The 16,472-nt window shown below is 36.4% G+C and overlaps 2 protein-coding genes across 5 annotated transcripts; both read right to left on the bottom strand.

Moving 5' to 3' along the window:
* Positions 1-169: 169 nt before the first annotated feature.
* On the bottom strand, positions 170-11,715 carry LOC141903913 (transmembrane channel-like protein 7). 4 transcript variants are annotated; one of them, XM_074792292.1, is made up of 21 exons: positions 11,658-11,715; positions 10,617-10,705; positions 9,416-9,543; positions 9,142-9,337; positions 8,511-8,715; positions 8,105-8,183; positions 7,930-8,026; positions 7,668-7,846; positions 7,188-7,336; positions 6,944-7,094; positions 6,466-6,624; positions 6,164-6,306; positions 5,873-5,996; positions 5,678-5,775; positions 5,393-5,488; positions 5,238-5,313; positions 4,713-4,843; positions 4,082-4,246; positions 3,895-3,973; positions 3,469-3,589; positions 170-2,187 (listed from the first exon to the last, which is right to left on the bottom strand). In XM_074792292.1, exons 2-21 carry the CDS (start codon positions 10,684-10,686, stop codon positions 1,649-1,651), a joined length of 2,985 nt encoding a protein of 994 aa, XP_074648393.1. In that variant the 5' UTR covers positions 10,687-10,705; positions 11,658-11,715; the 3' UTR covers positions 170-1,648. The 4 variants fall into 4 exon arrangements, with proteins under 4 accessions (XP_074648393.1, XP_074648392.1, XP_074648394.1 ...); XM_074792293.1 differs by lacking the exon at positions 11,658-11,715 and adding an exon at positions 2,922-2,937 and having other exon boundaries at positions 2,007-2,187; positions 10,617-10,776; XM_074792294.1 differs by lacking the exon at positions 11,658-11,715 and adding an exon at positions 2,909-2,937 and having other exon boundaries at positions 2,049-2,187; positions 10,617-10,776.
* Positions 11,716-12,029: 314 nt separating this feature from the next.
* Positions 12,030-16,394, bottom strand: LOC141903695 (26S proteasome non-ATPase regulatory subunit 12-like). The gene is made up of 11 exons (XM_074791931.1): positions 16,208-16,394; positions 15,698-15,757; positions 15,481-15,609; positions 14,975-15,082; positions 14,607-14,711; positions 14,171-14,320; positions 13,757-13,891; positions 13,560-13,672; positions 12,954-13,131; positions 12,792-12,869; positions 12,030-12,357 (listed from the first exon to the last, which is right to left on the bottom strand). Exons 1-11 carry the CDS (start codon positions 16,298-16,300, stop codon positions 12,148-12,150), a joined length of 1,359 nt encoding a protein of 452 aa, XP_074648032.1. The 5' UTR covers positions 16,301-16,394; the 3' UTR covers positions 12,030-12,147.
* Positions 16,395-16,472: the final 78 nt, after the last annotated feature.

Here is a 16,472-nt window from a genome sequence, read left to right as displayed (position 1 = left end):
TCCTTATTCTGATCATCCTGCATGGAACCTGATACACAATGGTGGCTATTTGTTGAATCGAAAACTGCCCTAGAAACGGAGCTGATTCAGAGTAATACTAAATCCAACAAAATCTGTTCAGATATCTTTCTGTTTATTCAGTACATTAAGTTACAAATGATATATCTATAATACGACTGAATTAAACATGAATAACTTAACACAAGCATCATAGCTTTTGGTTTCTCAGGAGAAATTAAAATTCATAAGATTACAACAATATTAATTTTGGCCATATCTTCGATTATTTTACCATGTAATACAAACTCAGTCAGCAGTGGCAACATGAGAAATATCATTTGAGCTGTCACTACATACATCATATCGGCTACTGATTATCTCTTGCTTGTCGCAGTTTATTTGGCACATACATGCAGCTCAAAATAACAGACCAGTGATAATCATTATTCAATATCCCTGATTATAAGGCAAAAACAGATTTTAGGAATGTACATGTATATAGAATATAAATATAAATAATTAGTAGCGGTAAAAATATACATATATTTATCAAACGACGGGGACATGCTTTTCATTTAGAGCTGAAAAACTAGCAGAATAGGTTCCGAGTTACCCTTGTATGTTAAAAAAGCTCGACAGCACTGGTGAGCAAATTTCCTACTTGTAAACATATCAAGTCTAGCATATAGCACCACCCCATACAAGGCATTGAAGAGACGTTATATATGGAATTAATATATTATCGAGTTGTTATAAAGTTTAAAAAAAAAAACCAAAACAATCAAGTATCTTTCTATAAAAATGTATCAATAATCTGATATATTTGACCTAGTAGGTCACATGTATAAGTATATATTACTCTTAATCAAATTCTTCCCTGAATATAAATTTTGCCGCACATGTCATTATTGTACAGTGCAACTGAAAATTTCGCTTTGCCTTTTCGCTTATTACTAGAACACGACGACATAAAGACATTTAGTTTAGTTTATCACAGATATTTACAAATCATAATAAATACTCTCAAATACTGAATACATTTAGAACTTCGATAAACCCCAAGTTCTGATCATATTTATTGACTTTGACAAAAGAGCTTTTTATGCATTTACTCTATAAATTCTATTACTTGTAGAAGATTATTTTTGATGCCGTTTGAAGATATTCCGACAGCAATGCATAGGCATAAGTCTTTCGATATTGCTTCTATTGATTTCAGGGCTGCCAACCTCTGAAAAGTGCTATCAGTAACAATTTTTTCAGGAACATTTCATTGAGATATGAAAGAAAATGTTCAAATTAATCAGTAATCGACAGTAAGACTCTCAGTAACATCTTTCATATTTCTGTATGCACCAAAAAAATCAAATTAATAAATATTGACAAATCAGGAACAGAACGATAACCACACTCCAACGTGGTGAACGGATAATAAGATAAAATCCCACTATTTACAGATTAAAAGAATTTAAAAACAAGAATTTATTTATTAAATCTAAAATATTTAAACGTTTATAAATATTTTATACGTTTCGATCTCACCCTAAATTCTTTTAATCTGTAAATAGTGGGATTTTATCTTAAAATCAGGAACAGTTGGCAGCTCTATGATTTCTGTTCTGCTGAATCGATCTATCATGATTGTCACTTATGGAATGTTTTCCAATGTGGTCGTATCGTACGCGTGATTCTCGTACGTCGATCCCGGTACGTATATCGTTTCATAGTTGCCATTATTCGACGATCGTTCGCCGTCGCTTCGGACCGGCGATGAAATACTATCTACGGAGCTGTTTCGACTTGAATCCGCATTTCTATCGAGCAGATTTTCGCGACTGTTCACCGAATCGGTCGAACAATAGATATCTTGATCAGCCTGGCGGCGCGGGCCTGGGCTATTTAACTCTAAGTTGCTATGTCGGTTAAAAGCTCCTCTCGGAAGTTCATGAACTGATATCGCTTTAGTTTTGCCTACAGCGTCATTGTCCGGTTTACTTACTGCTAATCCTTGCAGCGATGAAAACTTTTTCAGTCGTTGGTTTATTTGCTCTTGAGATTGTCTCCATGGTGGTGAGGCTAAATCTTTCAAAGCTTTATGCATGACAAATGGACTAGGGGGCGGTGGCTTGTCGCATATTTTCTGTTTGTCATGCTCTCTCATCAGAGTTTTGGCAAATGTTCGCGTTCCTGCAAAACAAATATACTTCCATTAAACATCGATGAATTACATAAATGAAACTTTGTAAGACTTAATGAGAAAATAAAACTATTTCTTGTAGGTCATGTCAGACAATGTGTGCCCAAGTACCCATCACTTTCAGCTCCTAACAATGTAAAATATTTATCTTAACATGGAGCATGGAGCATTAGGAAGAGCTTACAGTCAGATTGTTTGAATAAAAATCAAGAAAAATTTGAGGAAAATTGTCCAGATAAAGGTATTGTTTCATAGAAAGCGGAAAAGTGAAAACACGAAAAAACAACTGTACAACATCAAAATAAATGAGAAAATTCTAGTTCGTCAACCCCAAAAAATCCAACACAAAATATAACATCTGAACGCCATGTATGATGAGGTAGAGCACATCAAGATAATTTATAACAAAGTATAGACAAATAATGCTATATAACACTAGTATACAACTATATCTTCACTTGGCAGATTTTTTTAGTCTAAGCACTAAACTAAAATAGCTACTATAGTAAATAGAGGCTGACTATGACGGGGATCTATGTGATATTTCAGCGTGTGTGAATAGCCTTCAGCGGTGAACTATAGCAAATCCTGAAACTGTGGTTAATGCTGGCGTGATGAAACTACAAGTCGTCATGCAAAATAATAAGTAAGAAGCAGTAATCACAGTAAACAGATAAATATATATAGAGATAGATAGATAGATGAGTATACCTTTTATACATACGTCATTCGTCCTATAACTGATACAAATAAATTGATAAACCAATCAATCAAAAATTCAATCATTAATTCATATAAGTCGATATGCTTGCTTATTCAGTATAATGCACCGAGTATTCAATAACCAACACGATATGCATCAAGGGAAATTATGATTGAGCTACGTATTAACAGTCAAACTTGTCATCGTTTAAGTCTTTGAGCCCTAATTTATATTCCATTTCTATCTACGATGTGTAAGTCATCAAAATAATGATCGTTCCGACTTTAGTTTGACTGTAGCAGACTTTGCTTAAGTCAGATAATCATTTTCCTTATTCAAACAGCAGGGTAAATTCCATTGAATATCAGAGTTGGAACTGACTTGAGCAGAGTCTACTGTAATAGCAATTTACAGCTGAATCTTAATCCAGATCAGATGAGTTTTATAATATAATCATTATCGAATCATTCATAGCTTAGATCGATGAAATCTCTCCACCACATGTACCGGTAGGCCTATGTTTCATAATATAACGTTATCGTTTTCGAAGCAAACGAAAATTTCTTACCATCGCTATTCGGTAGATTATTACGACTCGATGTTATCGGGTGCGACTGATCCCCTCGGAAACCGACTTGCCGCATGGCATTCTTATATAATTTCAGTAAAAACACCTTATCCTTTCCTTCCTACAATTTGTGAAAAATAAATCTCAATTAAAATGTCTATTATAGGCGATTAATGATTCAACAGGCAGGGTGGTCACTTTTCACTTCAAGCTTTTGTTCACTTGCTTGCGTTGTTTTCCTTGATTTGATCTGCTAAGAATCCAATACATTAACACCGTCAAATGTGTAAGACATAGACAGAAACTGTCAACAAAAATCCCTGATTTTTAGCTTTTCTTATAAAATTCCCTGACTTTTTCTAAAGAGAAGAAATTTCCTGATTTCTGAGTAAGTGGCCACCCTGTTTAATTCTTGTTCATACGCACCAGTTTTAATTGCACTTTAATCATCTTTACAGATTCCTTTCTGGCAACGGCCAACATTCGAAGATAATGAGCACCAATACTACAAGAGATGAAAAAAATCTGACCGTTAACCAGCAACGTATAAATATAAAGACTGACAATCTATAAAACTAGGCCAAATAAACACGCAAATTCGCCCCATTCTTACATGAGAAAGACAATAACGAAGGCAATGAATCCGGTTGAACTGACAAATGATATGATATTCCCCAACCATGAAAATCGAATCTTCCAATCACTGATTAACAGCAGTATCGATTCATAAGATGTGTCTAAACCGCGATAAGGACCACACGCTTGAGATGGCTTGATGCTGCAAGAGAAATTCACCTGTAACTTTTGGATACGAGGAACAATACACAATACTGTTTACTATGACAAGTTTAGGCATTGATCATTGAAATCAATTATCCATCTAGACATGACAAGAGGAGGAATGAAGGCAAATAGGACTTAGAATTAAACATTGCCTTCATGCCAGGGGTTCTTGTGTCATAATTTCAGAATGTATGTATCATCTATTGTGTATTTTATTCATATGATTGTAAATAGAAATTCATTCATTCATTCAGTTACAATACTGGACCCAGTTCCAGTCGTGAGTTAGAGTTAACTCTCAGTAAAAGTTAGTTCATTTTCGATGAGTTAACTCAGTCAAATTTCAACTCGGAACTGTGGAACTGGACCCTGGGTTTCAATAAGGTTATCATCAAGGTACAATCCGAAAAATGGGGATGGGTGGATGAAAAAATATTTCATGCGTAAGAATAGAGACTTACAAAATAACATTAGCCGCGACACTGATTGCTGCCATGAGAAACGCGGCAAACAAAAAGCCGAGGAATATAGTATTAGCACGAGCGCCACGCCACGGTTTCTGACTCGGGACACAATTCTGCCTTACACTACACTACAAACATAAATATAGTAACATGCATGAGAAGATAAAACATTATATGATAAAATCACTAGAAAATATACTGAAATCACTGAAATATATGTGGGTAAAGCAAACAATATCGATAACAACATCTGCATAAGTAAATCTTCATTGTTTGGTAGTACTAAACACGATACTGAATACTCAGTAAATATTTGCAATTCATGAATTCATCTCTATCTAAAACTACAGTTTTATAAATTAAAGAACGCATTCGAAATTCTGACTGAAAACCGTTCATGATCATAAAACAACATTAAACTACATTTCCGACAAACAACTCGACTGATACGATAAATGAAGTACCGCACGTTGAATTGTAACAGTAAATAGGCATTCAAACAATATTACAAAATATACTTACACTTTTCACTTGGAAGATTACGATTAACTTGATCAACTGCAGAATGGTCAATAACGGGCTGTAATATTGCCCTAACCTGGAGAAATGTATCGAAATCAAATTTAAGTCACCAGACATACAAACTGGTTACAGCTAATTAAAATAGGTCTACATACCAGCAAAGAGTTTGTGAGTAAATTAGATTTAAAGTGTTTCGCGCGATATCAAACTCCGGATGAGGCATCTTTTTACAACAGTACGTAGACATTACCCTGAAAATAGATAGTCAAATTATCATACACAAAAACGGTATCAGGACAACTGCCCCCCAGACAATTGCCCAAAAACACTTTTCACTTGGCACATTAAATGGACAGACATGGCCCCCCGAGATTCTTCTTTCAAATTGAAATGTTTTCTTATTATCCTAGGCCGATGAAATAATGAAAGTGTTTCCTTACCGACGTAAAAATTCATCGAAGAATGTAATAATCAGAGTGATCATGAAATCAACCAGCATTAAACGATACAATTCCTGCCCCATAAAATTCTCCCAACACTGCAAAACAATATTCATCCAATATCGAATATCTGATTATGAAAGAGGAACCAGGAGGGAGGAGAATTTGATAAACACACTGAGCACTGGTACTTACATCATAACATTTGGCATCTTTGGTCTGTTGAGTTCGGATCACATCTCCATCGCCTTCACACGTGACCAAGTTATACCAGATATAAATCAATACTCCCAGTACAGCACCTTTCAACAAAACCGTTCTAGAAGAACACGAAGAAATACAGTTTACCCGAGCGCTGAGTAACAAGATCACGCTATGAAATATTCAACCATTTTTGAGAACAGATGATATACGTAGCTAGGAAAAATGGACCCACACACAAAATCAAAATCAAAATCAAATTGAGGAGTCCCCTCGATATCCTACCTGATCATAGCGATGTACAGCTCAGTTCGTGGTTTCTGATATTGCTCAAAAGTTCCGATTATAGAGAAAGCGATCGGTAGGAAGTAGTTGACAGCGCAAACACACAACGGCATCGCCAGCTCTCTTAATACTTGTAAATTTGTCTGGAAATATGGAAATCGAAGAGCTGATGAATATCACCGAAGACAAATTGCCAGCTCTCTCGTAAATTAATCACTGCCCAACGAAAAATCGAGGAGTTGACTGTAATGTATTTCATTCGCTTGTAGTATTGCCATGCTGCGAGAGAGAGGTTTACCCACCTGTAGTGATTGAGTATTTGAAATGTACCAGATCAAATACGTAGCCCCGGAAATAACGAATAACACGACGACGTTCGTAGCGATGCGTAACGCTACGAGCCCGCACATGTCTTTCACGTGTATCGTACGTTTAGGTTTGTGGAAGACTGATAGATATTCCTGCAACAACAGAAAAAAAATATTGTTCTCATCCGCGTCGAAACGTTCTAATTTTTCTGCTCTATCGACGGTTCCTACAAATCAGGGAATCCACAATATCCTAATTCAATTTTGAGATAACCGGGGGCTGCGGGGGCTGTTCCTTGTTTCAATCATCATTAACAAGGATCCCTACGCAAAAACTTCTAATTCCTTCACTTCAACCTGATTTTCAAGAGAAGATGAAGAATTCCCCGATTTTCACAGTAAGGAAAAATAATCCATAATTCCCTGATTTTCCCTGATCTGTAAGAACCGTGTCTATCAATGGGTTACATACTCTGAATTCGTTGTACATGCTCTGATGTTTAAGTCTAGCTGCCTCCCAGTTAGCGATCGCGTGATCCCAACCAACGAATATCTTACTGACGTAGTAGAAATTAAACTCGTCGCTGGCTTCGATGTAGTTTTTTCGATATGAATTTGCGATACTTGAAAAAAAAAAACAACAAAACACACATCGTACGGTTTACTCAGCGGTCGAGCGATAATGAATCAATCCGAGGAATGTTTTCAGAATTTACCTGTAAGCTAGTATAGCTAGCCAAATGAGAAAATAGCTGCCAATTGCGAGAATGTAGGCGTATTGCATATTATAGCTAAGCGAACTGACCGCGTTGATAGTACCATTATAATAGTAGCCATAATACATTTCAGTACCATTCAACCAACCCTAAAATAAACAGGCTGAATATTTCCAGTAATCAAAAACCAGACTAACAAATATCTCTTAACTTTCACCAAAAATGAGAGTAATTTGATGACAAAAATAGTAGTTTAATTGAAAATGGACTCGAAATTATTTCAATCGACAGTATCTCAATATTTTTGGGAGTAGTTGAACACTTAGAGTAGTAACTACTCCCTCAAACAGTAGTCATAGTCGGGTCGATATCAGAAATCTGACAAACTCTTCGTCATAATTTTCCAAGTCGAACGTATTTTGCCGGTCCAAACTTTTCCGAAATACGTAAGTTTTACAACTGTATATACAGTATACGTACCGCTCCAGTAAGAAGTTCTGTATAGAAGTTGAAGTCGTTGTAAGGCAGGTATCCGGTCGGTGATTGTACGTTAAATCGGTAAACAGACTGCGGTACGACGAGGAAGGCTAATAGAATACCGAACGTCGGCAAGTTCAACACGAACAGCCATCGTAAAAACCGGAAATATGACGTCACACCTGCAAAATATGGGAAGGATATGAAACCAAACATGGAGCAAAATTCAATCTACGAAAAGCCACTATTTAAAATGCCAACTCACCAGTTCCAAAGCGACTTTCAATCTTTTTCAAATCACGAACCCACAGTTCTAAATCTTTCAGTCCTTTTACAAATTTGTATCGTTGTTTTCTATTCCACTGAATGAAAATAAGATAGCAACGTCAGAACTCGAGCATCACTAAAATTCTACGCATTTCAAACAGACACGCACATACCATTATAACGCTGTATTGCCATCGTTTAAAACATCCGATACGTTTGTATTTTTTCTTCTCGATCGTATCGAGTCGTCCTCTGAAATATAATCGAGCAACGTTCAAAAATATCTTGATTACCGCATAAAAACACAGGGACTCTGACAGGATCATTACAGAACAAGATATCCCAGATATTTCCCTGACCCTTGACCAAAAATTCCCTTATCAAATGATGAGATATCCTCAGTGGAGGCTGTTTCTTATGCGATCATGAGGTTCCTCGAGCCCCTCATTAACAAGAAGAACAGTACGCCAAAAATTCTCTTGACTTTCAAGAGAAGAATCACAATTCCCAGATTTTCTCTGGAACTCCCTGATTTTTCATGAACTGTAAGAACCCTGGACTTAGCTTCAAGTGCATTACTTCAAAGTTTTTTTCCTCGTTAACGACGTTCCCATTTCTCTGATTTGCTCAGTTGTCGTCACGTGTTGATCTTGTTCAGCTGCCTGAGCCAGATCATCGGCGACGCTATCAGTGAGATCAGTCCGTTGAATAAATCGTTTTGGATAAACGCTTTGACGTCTGCGAGATCGACTAATACTACGATGCACCGTATCCTTTGCGCTATCTGTTGTGAAGAAGCGAGGAAATTAAATAACTTCTCAAAATGATTATGCAGGTTTGAGCGAATGTTTATCTAAAGTTCTGGATGGAGTACAAATTTAGAAACCTTTGATACCCAGTGTGTATATGAATGTATATATTTTGTTTGATTTTCTTGGTTATCAAGCATGAATTTGTTTTTAGTTTCAAATTTCAAATTTACTAAAAAGTTTATTAAAATATAGAAATGTTTTGGGTGGCTACTACCACAGTCAGTCATTTCATTCTTACTACGCACTCACGGAATGATCATGATTATTTTTTCAAAACGAATTTTGTTATTTCCTAACTAATATCCTAGATTTATCTATGAGCTAGAAACTGTTTTTAGTGGTTGCAAATAACTTCTTATGAAAAATCAAAATAACACCTTTGTCAATTATTTACTTACGTTGTCGGCTCGGTAGTTTAGCCATAATTTTCCTCGTAAATTCAATTTCATCATCTTCATCATCGTAGTCAGCAGAAGGGACTTGATTAGGAGGCAATGTGCGTGGTTGAATGTATGGATTTGTGCCTATGATTACGGACTCTGGTTCCCTGAGTTCCCGGCTTCGCATCGAATCACGGATATGGTCAGCGTGTATCTAACAATTGAAAACAATCGGAGAAATATAGCTTTGAAGACCATGATATGAATTTCTGCCGTTGACACGGTTTGTTACCTGTCGTTTCGGCGATGTTCGTACGTCGGGAGCCTGCAGCGCATCAGAACGACGTCGTGCGGCTACCGATGCTGGAATATCCTCCGCTCCGTGATGATCTCCGGGTATCTCTTCGAATCCAGGATTCACTGAAATCATCAACGTCGTTTTTTCATGAAACATTTTCGTGAAGAAGTATCTACTACGCAAAGCAGCTTAATCAGGAATCACTCAACCACTGAACAGGTCATGAGTTATTGTCTAGAATTTCACTACAGGATATCCTGCTTAAAGCGACGAATGATTTTCAAAACTGTTTGCTTTTATAAATCCGATGATATTGTAGTATTTTCCGCAAAATCTACTTGATCAATCGCTGAGAGATGAGAGCAGTGAAACAAACCATTCAACATCACGGATAATGGGCTCAGCAACCAAACTATTAATTCCACCGTAATTATATTTATTGTCTGTCGATTCTGACAGACGCGACCGACTCGCCTGGTGCTGGTATATATGAAACTACTATGACAATTTCATCAAATACCCGCACCGTAAATGTAATAAAATATCCCGGCAGGACAAAGGGACAAAGAAATTGAAAGTCAATCCATCAGTTGGCAGTAAATGTAATATAGGGGCTGTGATACTTTTCAAGGCCGAACGGTTTCCAGGAAAAGCAACCATAGCTGGACATCGTGATTGGACGCGACTATTTTGAAAAATTGCCCTACTGACTTCCTTCTCAGCAATGAATCGTAATCACTAGGGACCAAAAATAAACGACTAACAATACATTACAGTATAAGAACAGTTACTGCAAATTAGCTCTATATCATTACAGCAACATTCATTAAATAGCCTAATCAACTCTGATTGCATTTATTACTACAGATTTGATGAAATTTCATATAGGCCTATCCTAGACAAAAGAAATTCCAGGTCACTAATGGTATTCATTTTCTCACGAGGCTTTTTTCATCAATGGAAAGGATAATATTTTTACATTTTCCATGCTCCCTACAGGATTAATTAGAGTATACTAATGATGGGTTTCCTTGATTGTTATTATGAACCACCTCACAGATCTATAAATTCAATTGATTCCAGGTTTTATTTGTATAATACAATAATACCGGTACCACAAAACGTTGGCAATCCTGAGTAAAACATGATCTAAAACAAGTTAATATTGAATCAATAATAGAAAATGATAAATTACCTATAATGCTATCACGGCGCGTAGCATCGCCATTTACTAGTCCTCGAGATGAACCCGGCTGTGCCATCATTTCATAGTCAAATCACCATCTGAAATATAAGATCGCACTTGTATCATTCCTCACTTCTGACTTTCACTAAGCCGGTGCATGATCGCAGGCTCGGGTTCATCCATGCATATTTTATAGGGGAATTACCCGCAGTACTGAGTCATTCAAAGTAAGACCTATTATTAGATCACTGTCACCTTAAACCAGTCAGACATACAGGGAAATCTTTTCAGACTTTTAATCCTCTTACGGGCTTAAATACGGTACCTATAGGCCTATACGCAAATTAAATGTTATATGCACTTATAATAACGTCAGTCTGGTATCAACTATGAATAAGGTCAATAAACCGATATCATTAATACGTACACTGTAACTGAAAATACATAGGCCCTATTTGATTGTCAATTGTCACTAAATTTTGAAAATTAAATAATATAGGCTAATTTTATAGCCTAATAAAATGATTTTATTGTTGTTTATCTTACCATGTATAGCCAGTGGCAAAATAGGCTTACATGAATAAATGCTGCTTTATTGGCAAAAAATTATACACTTCCTAATAAAACAACTGGCCAGGGTCATCCTTATTACCGAGATGACGTATCTTACCGAGATGAACCGAGACGAAATGAAATATAGCATATTTATTTATTCCTTATCGATTTTAACACTTGAAATCATAGCCGATACCTCGCATCAAAACAATACCAATAACATTATGATATCATTGCAACAAAATGAGTTTAATTGTCTTTACTTTGCTTAATCGATTCATTTCAGAAAATGCATTTTGTTACCTCATTTTCCAGTTTAGACCCATGAAATTCCCACACCCAGCGTAAGTTTTACAGACTACCAATTCAAAAAATCTAACGAAAAACAGTTCATTTATCGCGATCTGTACGTGTCAATCATTTGTACATATTTCAATGATATGAAAATAAGTTAGTTGTCAATATGAAACACTTTATACATGGTTATTCGCTTACGTTTAATTCATTGTCGAGGTTTTATCCACCGTAAAATGAGTAATCCGACCAACCATAGTTATTTACATTGACGCTAGGCGACATATTGGCAGCACCTCCCGGTGTATAGTTGACTTGCACCACAGCGACTTGACACAAAAGGATTTTGACCCCAGTATCCTAGGTACTAAATATAAAGTCTTTTTGTACCTGTGACTTAAACCATATCACACTGAGCATAAACCTATACTGGAATAGTTCTATGCACAGAGCCATGGTTTTTTCCTGGGTGCTTTCTTTCGACAAGACCAATCAACTGAAATTCCCTCTACACAAAACGAACACAAAACAAAATATTCATTTTTATTTACAAATAATTATTTTTTTATTGGTTTTACCAAATAAGAATTGGTCGACTTTTTACCATATTTACAGCATCAACAGTACATGAATTCCACACACGTATAATATTCAAATCCAAATGAACAATTTTTCATGAGAATGAAATGTTTTATTGTAATTTATGGATCATCTCTTCTTTAGTGATCAGATGTGTAGTTTTATTGACTAAGTTCATCAATGTGTTTATATTGTGCGACCAGTCATTCAATAAATCGTTCGGATCTTTCGGTTGAGCAAAGTTCACAATGCCGTCCAATCTATTGATCTTTGCCTGCACGGTCTTGTTCACTACGAGATTTGATAGGAATTCTTCCGCTTCCTGAAACATTTCGTAAATAGCATTTTCATATATAACACGAACAAGAAGCTGTAAAATGCTGAAGATGTTAATTAGGATATAGTCGAAATGTCGAATAAATTATCAACTCACGGAAACATTTTGGGGGCAAGTTGAATAAAGATAATACGACAATAACAACGAAGTTTCAATTGTCACTATGTAAGTCGAACCAATTTTTGAGCAACTAGTACTTGGGCTATTAAGATAAAAACCCACCATCTACAGATTAAAAGAATTTGTTTTTAAATTCTTGTAACCTGTAGATAGTGGGTTTTTATCTTATTATCCGTTCACCACGTTTCAGTGTGGTTATCGTTCTAGTACTTGGGCTTTATTTCATTTTTCATTCTCAATGAAGGATCTCTATATCAACTTTTTCCAGGAGCAAATGAGGACAGAGCAAGAACACTTACGGCTACTGTAAGATCCAACAACTCAGCCATACGTTTCATATGTATCCTAGTGTAGTACTTCGCCATTACTCGAATGTTCTGAAAACAAAAGATTCCAAAAGTATCTCACAATTTTGATCTTAAATTCCTCGCATATTTTTTTCTATAACGGATTAAGCTTACATGTTCGACGACTCGAATTTTTAAGTCGTCCCATCGTTTCTTGCCTTCGTCGGTGCTAGTATTGAAGATTCCAGTAGCCGGACTGTTCGGTGAACCAAACTTCAATTCAGCTTCGAACTGCATGCAAATATCTTTCCAGCGCATCACTTCAGATGTGGAAAACTTTTCCAATAAATCCCTGAAGAAAAATTAATTGCATTATTTCGATTAAGCTACTTATCACATTCAGGACTTTTGCCTGATTTTCATGAGTCGATATTCCCTGTAAGGAAAAATAATTCTGTAATTCCCTGGACCCAGTTCCACAGTTGTGAGTAAGAGTTAACTCTTGAGTTAAAATTAGTTCATTTCCAATGAGTTAACTCAGGGTCAAATTTTAACTCCGAACTGTGGAACTGGACCCTGATCTGTAAGAATCCTGAACAGTTAATTCACTTCTTTAAGACGACTTTCATGTCGATGACTTATTCAAACGACTTACACTTTAGTAAATTGAAATTGAAAAACAAATTAGCACTAAAAAATGGTGTCGATTTAAGCGAGTTCAATTGTAATCGAATTTCCCAGATCTTTTATCAAGTTATTCTATTCTTCCAGAAAACTTACTTGTACAGTGAAAGTTCTTCAAGGGTTCGATCTTCTCTGATGCGATGAGTCAGATCTGACTGTTCGTTATCATACGGCGATAAAATCGAGTAAATAACTACGCATTTCAACGCCTTAAAATAGAGATCAAAAACAATCGATGATTTCTGAACATTCTACAGGAACCGGAGATAACCGCGCGCGCCGAAATTAATCACCTCTTGTCGTTTGTCCTGTTCTTCTTTGATCTTTTTAGTGTCGTATACAGCTCGGTAATGTTTACAGATGGCCAGGTAAGATCCTTCGTGCGCGTCCAGTTCAATCATCAATTGATAAAATTTCAATTTCAGATCCTGTCGAAAGTGAAACGATGGCGAAATGTAGTAAATATCGAATACACGTAGTACTGGTTGGTTAACTGATTTTATAAGAAATCACGACTTTTCGCTTCTAGGGAATAGTAGCTTTATCGCGTAAATCAGCTACCGGTGTTATGCTTTGCGTGGTGAAGCTACTATGCGATACAGTAAATAAACTTCTATAAAGTAAACAACTCCCTAAGTGATCGCAGTTCACTATAGACTTTTTACTGTTTTGATTGGCGAACATTGAAGATAGGAAATGGTATTCACCTCACTGCCTTCTTCATCGAAGAATTTTGTGCTTATTTTCTTGCTGATGATTTGCGTGCGTATGTAATCTTTCTTCGCGAGGCACAATCGCATTTGCTCCAAGATAAACTCGACCTTTTCACGTTTCTCCATCGAACCGAACGTTTCAACCTGAAATAAAACGATACGTTATAGAAAGGATATTTGGCAACGTTTGAAATATCCAGTTTCATAAATCATTTTGGAAAAATGCTCAGTAAAGTCACAGTATTTAAGAGGGTGGCGCCACTTTCTGCCAATTTCATCAGTATTCAATGTTATGAACAGAAAACACGTGCTCAATAGCATTATCCAAATTCCCTGAGTTTTCCAGGTCAGTGGCTACCCTGTTCAAGGAAACCCTGTTCAAATAAAAGTACCCCGTTCAAATAAAAGTAGGTAAACTGTGATCCTATACCTGCAGTTCTTGTAAAATGCTCGCTGCTTCCGCGATATTATTATCATCTTCACGAATTTTAGCCAACGTTCTCGTGAGTCTGGCGCGTTCAATTTCCACGTAAATCTAAGAGAAAACGTAAAAACTTAGACATTACTGAAACGAACAAGACTAACTCTAGTAGTTTTCACCACAAATTAGAGTAATTTTACATCAAAAACAGTCATTTAATTGAAAATGAACAAGTAATTATCCCGATTTTAAGAGTATTTTGTCATTTTTGGAAGTGGTTGAGCTTCTTAAAAGCAGAAACTACTCTCAAATATTAGTTGTTGTCAGGTATGCTGAAACACGTTCTTACTGTCACCGTCAGATAACACGTGACATACCTTTCCAGCAGTTACTGTTCTAAGCGTATCGATCAGTTTCAATTTGATCTCTTTACTCGGAGTTTGATCCACGTACGTACAAGCTTCTTGGACCATTTTTGTGACTGCCTGAAAAGATCAATCATAGAGATTAAGTGAACTATGCTGATCACTGATTGAAGTTAAGAGAATTTTTCTACAGTAGTACTCGCATTATTCAGATGACTAAGGACACTGGCCGGATGTCTCCAAATTAAGAAAAATCCGAATTTATGAAGATAATAGTTTAATAACTCCTAGTTGAATGGATCATACATTTTATGCAAAAGTAAGTGAATACCTGCACTGAAAAATCCAAATAACAGGGGCAGATCCAGGGCGGACTTTGAATGACTTGTAAATAAGAATTGGTGCATTTCAGCGCGGGTGCATGCTTTGCTTTATTGAACATCAAATTTGGTATGTGATAAGTTATCAAAATTGGGCTCTGAATTAAGCGAGTTCGACTAAGCCTCTGTATAACACACCTGTTTCAGTTGACCTCGTCTCTTGCTGAGTAACACTATATTTTCGTTCAGTAAATCCCAATCCTTGTATTCGAAACATAATTTCACAACCGTCACTAAAATTCTGCTCGTCGAATGGAAATCAGCTGCCTGTAATTCAAATAAATCTTTAACGCTGCGATTCATTCGGATTCCTGAGATATCTAATTATATGATTCATCGAATCTGAATCACTTACTGTTCTCGTTTGTTTTTCTAGCGATAACAAAATTTCCAAAGCTTCGTTCAATCTGCCATCCTGAAAATTGATAATTCAACGAAATTGGTTTAAAACTACAAAAATATTCACCACAAATCCAGGCCGACCAATTAAAAACTTTTAAAAAGGCGAGAATGTTGGGATATTATAACCAACCAAGCTGGAAAACAAAAAACAGCCTCAATAGGTCAGTGGGATACAATAAGGCTTGTTGCTGTTGCATTCACTTTCAGGCTAGGCAAGCAAGTACTGCTGCTGGCTACTACCAGTAACTAACCAGTACATACACAGAGTGTGGGCAATACTTCAAAAAATGCCCCTTTTTCATGAATAATCCAAGGGTTGGGTTAATCTTGGGAAACCAAGATCCAAACGACAAACAAAACAAACAAGAAGGCAAAAGAGGATTCCAATAATCCTCAACTTGGCTCAAGAAGTTTTTTTGTGTCAAGTTTTAGTCTTTACTTTTTTACTGCTTTTTGGACTTACTTTAGCTATTTGTTCGCACTCAGGAATCTTAGTATCTACAGTTGAACTGTAATCCACTTCCATCTTCTGCAAACGACCGTCATTATTAGACATGTTTTCGCGTTTTATTGATGCTTTAGGCGTCGAAAAACGAAGAGTAGGCCGCAAAAGTTCTAGAAATGATTTTTGCCGACTCGCTCCACTTCGTCAGTGGCACCACCTGGTGAGCATATTCCAGTCCCAGTTCGATATCCGCATTTTACCAATTCAATTCAAATTCACCCGG

This window comes from Tubulanus polymorphus, chromosome 4 (assembly GCF_964204645.1).
Source record: "Tubulanus polymorphus chromosome 4, tnTubPoly1.2, whole genome shotgun sequence".
NCBI classification, from domain to species: Eukaryota; Metazoa; Nemertea; class Palaeonemertea; order Tubulaniformes; family Tubulanidae; genus Tubulanus; species Tubulanus polymorphus.
Note: the sequence above shows the minus strand (reverse complement) of the source record. Positions and strands in the feature narration are given on the sequence as shown.

Excerpts from the sequence above, each read along its gene's own strand:
- LOC141903913 (XM_074792292.1), bottom strand. The coding sequence starts at position 10,686 with ATGATGGCACAGCCGGGTTCATCTCGAGGACTAGTAAATGGCGATGCT. Across the intron at positions 6,307-6,465 it reads CAAATACTCAATCACTACAG|ACAAATTTACAAGTATTAAG; the intron begins GTGGGTAAACCT and ends CCATATTTCCAG. Across the intron at positions 4,844-5,237 it reads TAATCTTCCAAGTGAAAAGT|TGTAGTGTAAGGCAGAATTG; the intron begins GTAAGTATATTT and ends TTATGTTTGTAG.
- LOC141903695 (XM_074791931.1), bottom strand. The coding sequence starts at position 16,300 with ATGTCTAATAATGACGGTCGTTTGCAGAAGATGGAAGTGGATTACAGT. Across the intron at positions 15,758-16,207 it reads AGTGCGAACAAATAGCTAAA|GATGGCAGATTGAACGAAGC; the intron begins GTAAGTCCAAAA and ends ATCAATTTTCAG. Across the intron at positions 14,712-14,974 it reads GAACAGTAACTGCTGGAAAG|ATTTACGTGGAAATTGAACG; the intron begins GTATGTCACGTG and ends GTTTTCTCTTAG.